General features: G+C 43.5%; 1 protein-coding gene across 2 annotated transcripts in view; it reads left to right on the forward strand.

The window, feature by feature from the left end:
- LOC129236275 (adenomatous polyposis coli protein) overlaps positions 1–15967 on the forward strand; it is a 41647-nt gene that overhangs the window by 19846 nt on the left and 5834 nt on the right. For both annotated transcript variants that reach the window (XM_054870564.1, XM_054870565.1), the window contains exons 2-5: positions 6242–10348; positions 10417–11110; positions 11254–11410; positions 11493–14371. In XM_054870564.1, the coding sequence (XP_054726539.1) occupies positions 6364–10348; positions 10417–11110; positions 11254–11410; positions 11493–14371 (7715 nt within the window). In that variant the 5' untranslated portion in view covers positions 6242–6363. The remainder of the gene's footprint in view (positions 1–6241; positions 10349–10416; positions 11111–11253; positions 11411–11492; positions 14372–15967) is intronic.

The raw sequence follows: 15967 nt of genomic DNA on the forward strand, positions 1-15967 counted from the left end.
TTAAGCGTTGAAAATCTTTATTTTATTCTCTGCGCGCTCCATTGCTTGCCTGTTTGCATATTGCAGTTGTCTAATCCACAATTGTCAAACATAATAGATGCACAACGCCATGTGCAAAAATTATAAATTCCGATAGGGTGATTAATTTTGCGCCACCTTGTATAAAGGGCAGAAAAAGTCAAATGGAACCTCCAAAAAAAATTTACAACATAACATAAGTACATTCAAGAACAAAATTTTATCGATTTAAAAAAAAAATTATAAAAATTATTTTTTTATATTTATTTTAATACTAATTTTTTTTTAAATAATTTTTTATTTATTTATTATATTTTAATTTTTTTTAAATAATTTTTTTTTTTATCATAAATTTTATGGTATTTTTTTAATTTTGTTTGTCTAATTTTTCATCAAAAAATGCGGTAAAATCCCATGGACAACTTTTTTATTTTGACAATTATTTGACTTGCAAGTCAAGTAAAAAAGGCATGCGCAAAAAAATCCTCCCTCCTTGAGCGCAATTTATGCTGCTGTATAGTGGAACATATTTACTAAATTTAATCAAAATCGAGGCAATGAAGTTTTTAAACGGGTACGCTTGACTTATTTTGGCCCATATACACCCCTAATACGAAAATCCTATTACTTCACAAAATACAAAGTCTCAACGAATTTTAGGATTTAATCACCAAGCTGCTCACCCACATTTCTACATACATTTGTATTGACTCAGAAGCATAGATTGGCCTAAACGCACTTCTCTTGAAGAACTAACTCAGTTCACCAGTAGGTAACAAATACAACTTTAAATTCCTCACTCTGTTATAAAAAATAATTTTAGTTTTGTTGATCAGTGATTTAAGTATCCGCTTGTGTGTAGATCTCCTTCTGCGCAGCCTACGAAATTTCCCCACTCATCTGTAATAATTATACGAGTATGGCATGCCAAGTGAATTAATATGCGTTTTAAAAGTAAAATATGTCTATTTATGCTTAGTTTTATTTTCGAGTGACGATAATTCACACAGTCACTCAAAAAATTATTCCTTATATATTAACAGAGAAATTAATGTATTCTTATACATGCATACATACACATATCTACATGTGTATGCATTGCAATAATCGCAGCACTCGACACTGTAAGCCATTCAGATTGACGTGATCAGATAATGGTCGCAAAAAATCTAGTTCAAATTATTCGCTAAAATGAAGAGACCATTGACGTTTCTTCATTATAATAAGTGGAAAGCATTTATAATTATTTACTAACAACAACAAAATGCAGGAATTTATGTCAAGCAAATTCTTTTGAGTTTTTTATATTTTTACAACAGTGACGAAAAGTTAATTAGCGACATCAAACGTCATTTTGGTGCAATATGAGCTGGTTTAAGGGATTTTTAGCTTGTTTTATTAAGAAATTCATTTAGTTTGTTGTGGCTTTATAGTTTTTCAACTTTCTGTTTTTCTTTATGCTATAAACATTTTACTTTCGTTTAGTGGTGCTCATAAGTACAGTAGTAAGTAGGTATATACATAAACATACATATACATATGCATTCTGAATTATATACCTTTGGGAATTGTATTACAATTATATAATTATAATTAATTAATTATAACAATTATATAATTAATATATAATCAATAGCAGTCCAGTTACAAGCTATTTTATTACAAAGTTTTTTTTCTATATGTAATTTCGAACGTTGAAATCGGGACACTGAAGTAGTAACTACGATTTTGAGAATTCGTTTAGAGTTTGAGTTTGTGCGTAAATGTAGGTTCTGTCAAAAAAGTACCAGGAATTGTTCAATAAAACGAAAAATAATTGTTTAATCATCAAAACTTATTTTTTCGCCTTCAAAATAGGCTCCATTCGAAGCAATACACGACTGCCAACGATTAGTCCAATCATCAAAGCACCTTTTAAACGCCTTTGAAGAGATCTTCCTCAGCTCCTTCAGCGAATTCTTCTTAATGGCCTCTATCGACTCAAATCGTCGTCCGCGGAGTGGCAATTTAAGTTTTTGGGAAAAAGAAAAAGTCACAGGGGGCTAAATCCGATGAATACGGTGGTTGTTCGATGATATTTGTCGAGTTTCTGGTCAAAAAAGTGTTCACAATATGAGCCTGTGAGACGGTGCGTTATCATGGCGCAAGATCCATGAGTTTTCTTTCCATAAATTGGGCCGTTTCCTACGCACACTCTCTCTCAAACGCCACATAACTTCCAAATAATATTCTTTATTTACGGTAGAACTATTTAGAATGAATTCCGAGAGCACAAAACCATTATAATCGGAAAAAAACGAGTAGCAGACTTTCACTTTTGACCATCTTTGACGTGGTTTTTTGGGTTTCAACTCATGTGAATAGCCCCATTCAGCCACCTGTTGACTGGTTTACATGTCAAACTCATACCCACGTCGCATCACCTGTTATGATGCGCTGGATAAACGTTGGGCCCGAATTCACTTGCTCAAGAATGTCTTCAGCCACCTTCTTCCGATGCATTTTTTGAAAGCAATGCAACTCTCTAGGAACGAGTCGAACAGCCCCGGGTCTCATGCCCAACTGATGGTGTAAAATGTTGCGAATTGATTCGTGAGACACGCTAAGGTCACGAGCTACCTCCCTCAAACTTAAATGATGGTTTTCCCGCACCATTTCCTTGACTTTGTCAACGTTTTCATGTGTTGAAGACGTTGATGGGCGACCAAAAACCTTATACCACTCGTAGACCCATGTACCGCGTTTTTGATAAAGTACACTCGCCATAGGCTTTCTGCAACATTTTCAACGATTCGGCACACGAAATCCCGTTTAAAACACAAAATTTAGGACAAATTCTTTGTTCGATATTTTTATCCATAGTGAAAATCGCAGAGCACACCTGCGGTTGACTGATATAATTAAATGCCAAAACAAGCTAATTGTCAGATCAGGTTCAAACTCTGCGACAATATAGAGGACAGTTGTACCAACATTCCAGCAAAAAAAAATTTAGACATATGTAACACGCACTTTTTAAATGAACAATTCCCGATATTTTTTTGACAGAATGTATTTAACATTGCTAAATAAATGGCCTAGTTAGACGTGCAATCAAAAAGTTGATAATCAGTTTACGAGTTTTATATACCTATTTATTCTTCAATACAACTTAATTTTCCTACCTAATCTCCAAATAAAAAATTGGCACATACACTTCTGTTAGATGTTTGGCCGAGCTCCTCCCCCTATTTGTGGTGTGCGTCTTGATGTTGTTCCACAAATGGAGAAACCTACAGTTTTTAGCCGGCCCCGAACGGTAAATGGTTTTTTATGAAGAGAGGAGCGACCGCTATTAGAAAAAACTTTTTCTATCATTTTGCTGTTTCATGCACAGAGATTCGAACCTACGCACTCCCGAATGGTAGTCATGCATGAACTCATTCGACTACGGCGGCCACCGTCATAAAGTTCCGGCATCGCAAAAAAGGATACCGCCTAGGAATTATTCGCTACTAACCTTTAGGCATCACTTTTGAAAGACACCTTATATATGCACCTAAGTGCTGTGTAATATCGTTCTTTGAAGAAGGGCCTCCCATTCGTTTCTGTACTAGGACTCCATTAATATTTTTTTCGACACCGATAGCCTCGTGTGACAAGCAAAGATCTGATCACAAATGTCGTCGTGGTTCTGTTCGCCATTGGCTAGAACGATGTCCAGTAGTTGCTAATTTAAAAAAAAAAAACAATTCTTATGAACGTATCGGCGTCTCCGTAACAATGTGTGAATAATCTGACTGTCAAATGTGACAATTCTGTTCTTAACATAGCCGTTGCTATGGAAACATGATCTTTCGATAAGATTTCAGACCTCTTGAATTAAGATTTGACAATTTCCAAACTTTGTTCAAGGAGAAAACAGCCTTTTCGTGAAAGTATAGCCATAAACTAAATTTCTGACACAACACGAATGTTATTTTAGCTGCCATTGTCCAAAAAAATGTGCTAGTTCAAATTCCAAAAGTTAAAAAGAACACCCTGTACATGGTTAGGTATATGTACATAAGAATATATCATTGATCTCTGTCAAAATTACACAGAGGTATAGAATATTTAATAGTTTATATTCTATAATATTTGTATTTATTTATAGCTTAATGTCTTTGTCTTGTTGAGCCCACCAATGCGATATAAACTGAGGAAGGCACGTAAATAGGTATGCGAGTACTCGTGTATAGGTGTGTTAGTACCGAAGGAGCCATCAATGACACATTCATGAGCGATGAAGAGATTAGTGATTTATGTTGTGTTGCTTCAATTTGGATATGCTTCCAGTAGATTGCGGACATATGTACGTTTATATATGTATGTGTGTGTGAACCTATTCTAACAGGTAAAGCAAGGAGGTAATACCAAGAAGATTTCTAACACGTACTCGTAACAACAGCAACAACTGAAGCTCGACACTCACGCCGAGCAGACATTCGAAGTAGTTGAAGTAGTTCTTGTGCTCTACTCTGTCATTTACTAGGTTGCGCAATAAGTTTTTAGGCCTATAAGAGACAGCATCGCTACTAGCCAGCATTTTTTTTTTGTTATATTAGTACACTCTTCAAATTAACTTATGGGAAGTTTCCAAGGTTTGCTTAGGTATGAGGGGGAAAAAATGGAGGGGAACTTTGGATTCTACGTCATTCTACGACGTTTGCATATCTGTCAAATTCGCTCAGAGCCGAATAACGGTATGCTAGGTAGTACAAATCTAAAAATCTTTTCACCATGGTAAGTTTAATTTCAATCTGTCACTTCGTTCTTTGTTAACAAAGACATCGGAAAAAATCAGATATCGTGCAGTGATTGAATTTTTATTTTTGGAAGGTTTAAAAGCAAAGGAAATTTGTGAACGAATGTTGAAAGTGTAGAAGGTCTTTTCGCCATCAATTAGTACAGTAGAAAGATGGGTTGCTGAATTCAAACTTGATCGTACAAGCCTTGAAGACGATTAAAAACAGCAACAACACCAAAAATCGTAGAAAAAATACAGGATATCTTATTGGAAAATCATCTAGGGACTGATAGAGATTTAGTAGAAGCCCCAGGCATATCATTGGGCAATGTAAGCAATATTTCCACTGAACTACTTGGTTTCAGAAAGCTTTGTGTACAAAGGGTCCTGCATTCGCTAATAATGGAACAAAAAACACATTCGAATGAGACTTTCTCAGCAACATTTAGAGCATTTTCGAAAGGATAAAGTGGATTTTATGCGTCACTACGGATGAGTCTTGGGTCTATCACTGATCCAAAATAAAAACAAGAGGCCAACGAGTGGTGTGAACCTAGTTCTTCGGTTTCGTAAGAAGCTCGGGTCCAGAAATCGGTTAGGAGGATGTTTTTTGTTGTGCGAAAGGAATTTTGTTTGTCGATTACTTGCAAACTGGCAGAACAATAAAATCTATAAATATTATTCTACATTTTTGGACCAGTTAAAGAAAAAATTCGTGAAAAAAGGCCCAGTTTGCAAGAGAAAAAAATTATTTTTTATGACGACAAATCACCGAGTCACAAGAGCATTTTGACGTTCCCCCGTCAGTCGGTTCTACGTTACCGCAACGACTCGGACTTACTATGTATTCAGCCAAGGATTGTCACTCCAGCAGCACTCCCCGTACATGTATAGGGAATGTTTTTGCTGCTACAACAACAACAACAAAGCATTTTGACATTGGCTAAAAGCCTTGAATTGTTGGTGTCATAACAGCTGTGGAAGCGTATTCTGCAACCCTTCCAGATTCTCACTTTACGGATGAAATTCATAAATTGGAATCTCGTTGGAACAAGTGTATTTACCTATGTTCAGGGAGACTATACTGAATAATAAAGTGTATTTCAAACCATAAAATTGTGTTTTTTTATCGAACCGAAAAACTTATTGAACAACCTAGTAGATTGTTGAACAATTTTTTCTTATCTTTTTGCCGTCTGTGTATAGCTGCCTAATGGATATGCGCAAGCTTAGTTAGAGCAGTAGAGGAGAGTATGAGCAAATGTGTATTCCTCAGAGCCCATTCGATTGAAATGAGACTAAGAATAAAAAACAAAAAACTAATTGAAAAAGAAATTTAAAAACTAACGTGTGAACTCATTTAAAAATAGCCGCATCACAGCTCATTATTTTTATATATTTTTGGCCATTTACATGTCTAATGTCTACTTATAGATATTCCTGTGTGTTTTACAGTTGCCGTTGCAACGTTGGATAATATGGAAGATTAGGCTGAACTGTGCAGCCAACGCTACAGACGCGTGTGCGTGTATTTTTATTTAACGAAATTTGGCTGAAATTGCTTGAAGCGCTTAACAATGCTATCGCCGTCGCCGTCTGCGTCACATCGTGGCAATAAGTGCGAGCCGAAACTGAACGCTACGCCAGATTTGGATGATGACGATGATGCCAACAGTATCATTGACGATACCGATGTGGATGTTGCAGTCGACGTGGATGTAGATGAGGTGCTGCCCACACAGAAGCCTCATTTTTTGGACGATGCCATGCCACCACCCGAAATGATTGCCGACTTTGAACGCGTGCTAACTTTTGGCGCAAAAATCGATCCCAAGACCACAGGCACTAGTAGCGGTGAGCAATTGAAAATGGATAAGAAGTATGAGCGTGACGGCGAGATTAGCGACTACGAGTTGGCAGCCAGTGGTTATACAAAGAAGGAATTCACACAGGATGACAACACATTGAATTTGCCAAGTGGTATTGGTAAGAGCGCATTTACAAAACCAAAGCATTTCTTGGACGAGAATCCAATACCACCAGACTATATGCTACTTGCGACAATCGCTGACCACGACCTACGGCGCGAGCATCGCAGTCTAGACCGTAATTTCGAACGACAAGAAGAGCAACAGTCCGCTCTTAGTGCAGGCCAAATGTTGAAAAGCTGCAGCAACAGCAGTGGTGGTGGCCGTAAAAGCTCTTTGGATCGTGGTGGCTATGGCGGTGGTAGCGGCAGTAACAACAGCGGCAGCATGTCGAGTTCGCGTACTTCACGTGAGCGCAGCAAGGACTTAACTTCTTCGTACACCTTGTCGCGTTTTCTACATAGCGCCGAAACGCCGTCGCCACCACCGGCATTACAGCGCAGCATACCGAAAGGCGGCGCCTGGGCGAGTAGCAGTGGCAGCGGTAGTTGCAGCTTTGACAGACTTTATGGCAGCTTGCCAATGGCCCATACAGGTGGTGTCGGCGACGACAAGAGCGCGCTTGGGGTTGATGACATTGTCGATGTCGACCGTCTTGGTCCGAAGGTGGAGTGTGTGTATTCGCTACTCTCGATGCTGGGCTCCAATGACCCGGCGGAAATGTCTAAGAAATTTCTTGAATTGTCGCGCACGCCAGAAACATGTAGCGCGCTACGACGTGCCGGCTGTGTGCCGCTATTAGTGCAGATGATGCATTCCGATGGCGATGATAGTGTACGCAAATGCTCTACTATGGCATTACATAACGTCGTGCATAGCCATCTGGATGAGAAGACCGCGCGACGTGAAACGAAAGTGCTACGTTTGCTCGAACAGATACTAGATTATTGTAATTTTTTGAAAACTCTGCTGCAGAGCGGTGGCGAGGCAATTGCTGATGACTCAGAACGGCATCCGTTGGCGGCTATTTCATCATTGATGAAGGTGAGCTTCGACGAGGAACACCGGCATGCTATGTGCGAGCTGGGTGCACTACAGGCAATACCGAATTTGGTGCATTTGGATCACGCTGTGCACGGACCAAAACCGGAGGATCAGTGCTGCAATTCGCTGCGACGTTACGCGCTAATGGCGCTTACAAATCTGACTTTCGGTGATGAACACAACAAGGCTTATCTTTGCAGTCAGAAAATATTCATGGAGGCATTGGTGGCGCAGCTGGATTCGGCACCGGACGATTTGCTGCAGGTAACCGCTAGCGTATTGCGCAATCTATCATGGCGCGCCGACAGCAATATGAAGGCAGTGTTGAATGAAATCGGAACAGTGACCGCACTAGCGCGTGCGGCAATGAAAAATAAGAGTGAAAACACGCTCAAAGCAATATTGTCTGCGTTGTGGAATCTGTCGGCACATTGCAGCACCAACAAGGCGGAATTCTGTGCTGTGGATGGTGCACTCGCCTTCCTTGTTGACATGTTGACCTACGAAGGACCAAGCAAAACGTTGAAGATAATAGAAAATGCAGGCGGTATACTCCGCAACGTCTCTAGTCACATAGCTGTGCGCGAACACTACCGTCAAATACTGCGCGAACGCAACTGTCTCTCAATACTACTGCAGCAGCTAAAGTCAGAAAGCTTAACCGTGGTGAGCAACTCCTGCGGCACTTTGTGGAATTTATCGGCACGTTGCCCGGAGGATCAGAAATTCCTATGGGATAACGGGGCCGTGCCAATGCTGCGTTCGCTTATACACTCAAAGCACGCTATGATCTCTGAGGGTAGTGCTTCGGCGCTCAAGAATCTACTCAACTTTCGACCGGCAGTGCAGAGTCAAAATCCACTTGATCCAATTGCGCGTTCAATGGGCTTACGAAAACTGCCGACATTGAATGCGCGCAAGCAGAAAGCCCTGCAACAGGAGTTAGGCGGTAAGCAGCATGCCGAGACCTGCGACAACTTAGACATAAGCGGTAATACCGGTGTGACAAAGGAAGATGGCCAACTCCACCAACATACCACTTTGAGCGTTGTAATGCATGCGCAGCGGCAGCGTTACATAGGCGGTACGGTGCCACCAGGCACTTCGGCGAGACTCACACGCTCCGCTATGCTGACGAAAAGCGAAAGCCGCGACTCCGTCTTCTCTGCGAAATCAGATACCACTTACGAGAATTTAATGCGCTCTCATTCGGCTTCGGACGCCAATCGCAAAAAGTTGCCGTACACTGCGGCAGCTGCAGCAGCCGCTTATTCGCTGGAGAATGATGTGGAAGCCACTGAGGTTGAACAGCCAATCGATTATTCGGCCAAATATTGTGAAAAAGATGCCAAAACTCCGGATGAGCGCACAACTGAGGTGCAAGGTGCAGGGAACAGCACCACTAACGTCACATATCAGGAGACTGACTTAGATCAGCCGACTGACTTCAGTTTGCGGTATGCCGAGCACCAAATTGAGTCGGATCTGGATGTGTTACCAAATGTGCGGGCGGATCGTATTAACAGTGCCAGCGCAAGAGTTACCCCAGCCGATACCTTACCAGCTTCTGCACCGCCAAATTGCGGTCAGGCAGTGGTTAGTAATGGGAATGAAATACTGCTGATACTTGAGGATACCGTGAAATGCTACCAAACTGAAGACACACCCTATGTCATATCTAATGCCGCGTCGGTCACAGACTTACGACAAGCAGTCATTAAATCAGAAGCTGGCTCACAAGTAGAGGCTTTGAAAACCACAGAAAAACCTAAAAAATACCAAAGAGTACAACAGATGCCTAGCAACACAGGCGCACAAGGAAACACCGCATACGGTTCGGGCTCTTACACACCCGAGAAGCCGATTAACTATTGTGAAGAGGGCACACCGGGTTATTTTAGCCGTTACGAGTCCCTCAGCAGTTTGGATGAGTCGCCACCAACACAGCAATCGAACACAAAGGATGCCAAAGCTGTCCAAATGAAAGCTAACACGACCAATTCAACAAAAGAGAATGCTAAACCTGTTGCACGCCCTGCCGCTACACCTTTGCCGCAAGGAGTTGCGCCCGCTGCACAAACCAGCGGCAACGCTACCGCAATTAATTCAGCACAAGAGACGCCCCTAATGTTTTCGCGTCACAGCTCAATGGATTCGCTGGTGGAGGAAGGTGAAGAAGAGATTGGTGTTTGCGATGATAAAAGTTCCGTCGTTAGCGATTTCAGTCGCTTAGCCAGCGGCGTCATTTCACCTTCGGAAATACCCGACTCGCCTACACAGAGCCTACCGCAATCGCCGCGTCGCAATAGCAATTCCGGCCACGTTAACAGCAGCGGTGGCATAGGTGGCTTTCCGCCAAGCGTTTCGCCGTTGGCACCCACGCGCGGCAGTGCTGTCGGTATTGCTTCTAGTAGCGCTGCTATTGGGCTACGTGGTGGCATTGCCGTGGGTGAAGACACTAAGCGGCCGCTGTGTAGCGTCTTCGAAGATGATATAAGCACGTTCCACGTCGAGAATACGCCAGCGCAATTCTCTTGTCGTACCAGTTTGAGTAATCTGAGCATTTTGGATGATGAAATCAGCTTGCCGCCGTCCAGAGAACCACCGGTGGAGGGTGATAACATTGGCCAGCAAGCCATCGTATCAGAAGGTTTGTTTAAAGTTTTAATGTTTTTTTATTATGAATCTTTTTTAATTTCCCCATACCTACTACTCAAGGCGAGGAAGAAGAGGCCGTTAACAACATCGATGACATATTGCTCGCCAATTGCATCAATATGGGCATGAATCGTACAACTATAACTGCTGCGGCATCAAAGAAGTCCATGGCAAACACAACTAGTGGTCAGAAGGGTACAGATTCTCAGTTGACAGCCGATGAGCCAAAGCACTACTACACGGAAGATACTCCGGCATTGCTCTCAAAGGTCGGCAGTAATACCAACTTGTCGGCGATTTCCATTTGCTCCAGCAACAATATGGAAGAATTGAAAGTGCCACAGCCGCCTCCCACAACGGCTATGGGAGAGTCCGATAACCGACACTCGCTTGTTTTATCCGATGACGTGTCATCCAACGCCTCTGAGAGTGGTGCAGCAGGGCAATCGTTTGACTTGTTGCAGCAATGCATAGAAGTAGGCATGAAAAAGCCAACTGCGCAGACAAAGCCGCATACAAGTGGCACAAGTGTGCAACATAGAGCGATGATGTCATCACGCGTGGCAGATCCAATAGCAATGCTGCGACGCGGTGGTAATATCTTGCCGCCTTATTTGCCTGTCGCAGACGAAACGAATAAATTTTTAATCGAAAACTCGCCATGCAATTTTTCTGTGGCTTCGGGTTTGTCAAATCTGACGGTGGGCTCCAGCTTAGTGGGACCCGCCGTTCAACTAAAGAGCAGCAAACTAAGGTATGTTACTTAGGATAATGTTCATGTACTCGATATAATTTATAAAAGTAGAAAACTAGTCACTTCCCATACAAAAAATGTACCCTTTGCTATTTGCTTTTGCAATTTTTTATAATTTATTTAATAACCTTTCCCCATCTTAGCGTCGAAAACGCGCCAAACTTGCCAGCGAATACCGAATCCGAGGCAGCTGTCGCAGTGGTGCATGAAGAGGGTGCATGCATGGAACAGAAATGGCAGGACGACTCACTTAGTTCCTTGTCTATAGACTCTGAAGACGATACGAACTTGTTAAGTCAGGTGATTAATCACTTAACATCCATAGATATAAACTCCCAAAGCTCATACTAATTATTTTCTCTTCACTTTTCGCGTCAATCAGGCTATTGCCGCCGGCTGCAATAGACCGAAATCAAACCTTGGTTTCAGTAGCACATCGAAAACCAACAACAATAACAAGCGCACATCACTGTCCGCCTCACAGCCCATTCCCATCAATGCGGCCACCTCGTCATCCTCTCTCAACTCAAGCGCCACAGCGCGACACTACCAGCGTCAGGAGCAGCAAACGTCCGACGTCGGTGCTGGCAATACTTCCATTACAACTCATCGCTACCAAAATGGAAATGACTCGTATAGTTCGGTGGATTCGAGTGACTCCAATGATAATCAAGCCAAATCATTATTTGAGCTGTGCATACGAACCGGAATGCATAAGCCTACCCGAGACGGTGCCAATCACCGCCGCCAACACATGTTGAATAATCGCCGTGGAGGTAGTGGCACAACTCAATCGAATCCGAATCTCAAACAATTTGACTCTTTACCATTGCAATTGCACGCACAACCTAAGCCAATGGCGTTGCCAACAAACATGTCCACGGCTCTAACAGCCACAACAACTACTGTCAATCGTCATTTACGTGAGCGTGAGCGCAAAGATGAAAAACTACTCTTAGAATGCATTAACACAGGTATATCGAAAAAGATTGGCAGCAACAGCCACAGCCACAGCAGTAGTGTAGGCAGCGCAACAGTTGCAGCAAAATATGCTGCTGACAAATCCACAAATTCAATACCTATGCCCATATTTATTGGTGGCGATGTCAGTCACAGCACCGGGACCGGGTCAAAAAACGTGCTGGCTACGTCTGCGGCTGCACAGGTGCTGTGTCACCCACACGCGGCTACTTTATCCTCAAATGTGCACAGCACAGCAGCTCCAGACGTAGCAAAGATGAACAACACCGGCTACAACAGTCACTTCACCACCACCTTCAGCAGCAGCAACAGCAACAACAGCAACACGTGCACCGACACCAACAACTCTTGCAGCAGCGTGAATTGTTGGGAAACGAAGGACATCAACAACGTCGACATCATAGACGCAGCAAGAAGTCCAGCGATGGACACCACCATCACAGCACACAGCGACGTAAGTCTTCCAAATCACGTGAACGCAGCAACCGACCAGAAAATGAACGATACTGGGTATAAGGAGGATCAACCGGTTGACTTCGACCAGCCGTCGGCACACGAAGAGTTGAATAGTCCATCGGTATCGTTCGATAATACTGTGACCAGTGATGATTCGAATGAATCGTTCATAATTGAGACCACTGTCTCGCTAGAAATGCGACAATCGCGTAATTCACCGCCACTAACAACATCACAAAAGCACAAAGATCCTGATTTGATGCTAAAATCTGTGGAGCGCCTAACACTGGAGTTTGTCTCATCTGCTGAACAGTTGCGCACTAACGCCACAAGCGTTTTGGCGGAGGGTAGTGTCGCTGAACAACATCGCATGGCGTCGGGTGGCGCCAGTATATCCATTGGCGGCACCTCGAACTCCAACAACACCTGGAATGAGGACACCTGTCCTAACGACGACGTCTCTTTTCCCAGCGTTAGCGTTACAGCACCCATAGTCGCATCACTAAATTACGATGACAACGACGATGATGATGACGAAGACGTAGACCAGGCCACAGAAGCAGATCACAAAGACTTACACGACTTCGCTGAAATCACTCCAATAAATGAGGAGCAACCGCAACCTTCACTGTTAATGCTCGAACGCGCTGACACAGCCACACAACCCAGTTCATTGGAAACGGAAACCGAAACGGACACATTGGTAAACGATGGACGCAGCATAGATATACTTTGTTACAATGAAACTCAGGAGTCGACCACCAGTAGCGGCATCAATTTCCAGTTGGGTGGTGCTGTTCAATCAGCAGCGCTTTCTTTGGGTGGCCATCATATGTTCTATGGCAGTAACAGCAACGCAGTGGCCGCGGCAGCACAAGCCGCTGCTGCAGCCATGACAAATTCTACCATCATCGCCATTGAAGCACGCGCCCTAGCGGAGAATCTGCAGCATGGCGGTAGCGTTAGTGCTGACGATGACGACAGCGTCGATTTAACATTCAGCATCAATAGCTTAGATTTGGACAATATACGTCCGCCATCGGGTATGGAATCACTCAATATGTCTGGCTATTACCATCAAGAACCGCAGACCAACGCTTTCCATTCGCTTGGCGTTTTACAAAGGCGTAGCAGTAGCACCCCGCAGAGTCCCCAAATGATCATGCGCTCGCCTAAATTTCCGCGTAAATCACTACCACAGGGTTTAGTGGCGAAACGCGCGCTAGGCCAACTACCCGCACACCTGAGCGGCAGCGCCGAAAGCGTTAATTCGAGCTGCAATTTACTGGAGAACATCAAGCCACCATCATTGATGGACGAATTGTTAGACTCCATGATAAGTGTGGCAAGCATACAATCGGAGGTGGCGGATGCAGAGTGCAGTATGGCCACCACTCTATCAGTAGCCTCAAACTATGAGACAGCAGCAGGCGGTCAAGTAGAGGGTGGTGATTATGACGATAACACTATAACGCTGCAAAGTTGCTACGAAACAATGCCACACGACATGGACGCCGAAGAAAACTCGTTTCACAGTGGCGCTGGCAGTACACCACTGCCAACAGACGACTGCGAATTTAGTTCAGCGGAATCTACGCCACAGAAATCAGCTGCATCACCAACCCCGCTAAATGGCGAAAAACGCACATTGACGCCAAAACAGAAGCGAAAAGTAGCCAAGGACCGTTACCGCACCTTCACTATATCCTCAAATGTGGCAGTAAGTGAGGAAGAACGCCAGCGATTAAAATTGGAGGAAACACAAATGTCAGACGAGACTTTGCAGATCGAAATAATCGAAACGGAGACTGTAGGCAGCGCTGGGTGAGTGATTATATATACAAATATTTAAGGAATTCATTTTATTTTGGAATACACGGATCATTATTAGTAAAATCTGGTATGTACGTATGTATGTATATTTTAGCTGTTTATTACAGACTAACGAGGTCAAATAGGTAGTTGATACAGAAACATATACGAGGGTCGTTCGAAAAGTCCGTGGGTTTGGGGTTAACCTTTTTTTATTTCTCGTCATAGCCAGGTCTGGATAAGAGGCGTAATGTAAAACGAGTTGGAACACTATTTCCATTAATTTTGCTATCATACCTGCTGAGGTGTAAGCTGGTGCGTTGTCAAGATGGGCAAAGAAAATCACTCGAATTCCTCGATTCAAACGAATGCCCAGCACAAAGAAATATACCGATCTGGCTGAAACTTGGTGCGTAAACTAGCACTGTCTAGTGCGCCGTCCGAAGTGTGTACAGCACCACCACATCACTCACCGCCATAAACATCCAAGCGCGTCTTAGTAGCGCTGCAGCTGAAGAAGGCTTTTGACACAGTCAGCCATTCCACGCTGCTAGATGATATTATACAGTCGACCCTCCCGCCGGGACAGAAGATGTGGTCCTCGTACTATTTAAGTGGTCGACATTCGTCAGTCATCTTAAGAGATCAAAACTCAGAACAGAGGAGGATAAAACAAGGACCTCCTCAGGCTAGTGTCCTTTCACTCTTGCTTTTCAACTTATACATATCGAAGCTCCGCCAACCACCAGAGGGAGTCTCACCGGTCTCCTTGTGCTCCTAAGCGAACGATTATCTCACCAGTCCTTCGTTCTATGGCACTGTGAGAAATCTCCAACTTTCCATCACTAAATCCAAGGCGACCCTCTTGGCCACTTAAACAAAGGAGGTCAAACTGCAGCTAAAGGTAAAAGTCAATGACACACCAATACCGACAGTAAAAACCCCCAAAGTTTTGGACGTCACCATTGATAGTTTGCTCTCCTTTTCTGCGCACACAAGCGCAATTGCTACTAAGGTCCAAAACCGCAACAAAGTCCTGAAATCACTTGCGGCAATGAAAATGAAATGTTGCTGGCGACATTTAAAGCAATTGGCCGGCCGATTCCGAACTATGCTGCGCCTGTCTGGCCGTCATGAGTACTGCTATACCGGCATAGCAGTATGCACGACTTGTAGCCTCACAGCTACACCTACGTACTGAACAACTCACCACTATTTACCACTCTCCCCGCGGAACGGCCAAAAAGGTATTGTCTGGTCGTCTGGCACAAGTAATTCGCAGTGGATAAAGCTACAGATATGTCAAAATACTGCAATCAGGATAGCTACGGGATGCTTCCTGATGTCTGCCAAGAAGTTTCTCCTAAGGTGCTACCGAAGGTATCTAAGGAGTCCAACCACCAGCTATTGCAGGCGAAGAGCTTCAGCTGCCCCGCGAGACCCGCATAACTTTGGCCCAATGGCGTTCTGAATACTGTAGCAGGTTAAACTCCTACTTATCCGGAATCGGCTCCGACATACCCAATATATGTCCATCATATGAAGGCGTGTGTCTACGTTAGATGAGTTAGATGAAGGCGACCGGTAACTGCACCGCACTGTCAGAGT

This window comes from Anastrepha obliqua, chromosome 1 (genome assembly GCF_027943255.1).
Source record: "Anastrepha obliqua isolate idAnaObli1 chromosome 1, idAnaObli1_1.0, whole genome shotgun sequence".
NCBI lineage: Eukaryota > Metazoa > Arthropoda > Insecta > Diptera > Tephritidae > Anastrepha > Anastrepha obliqua.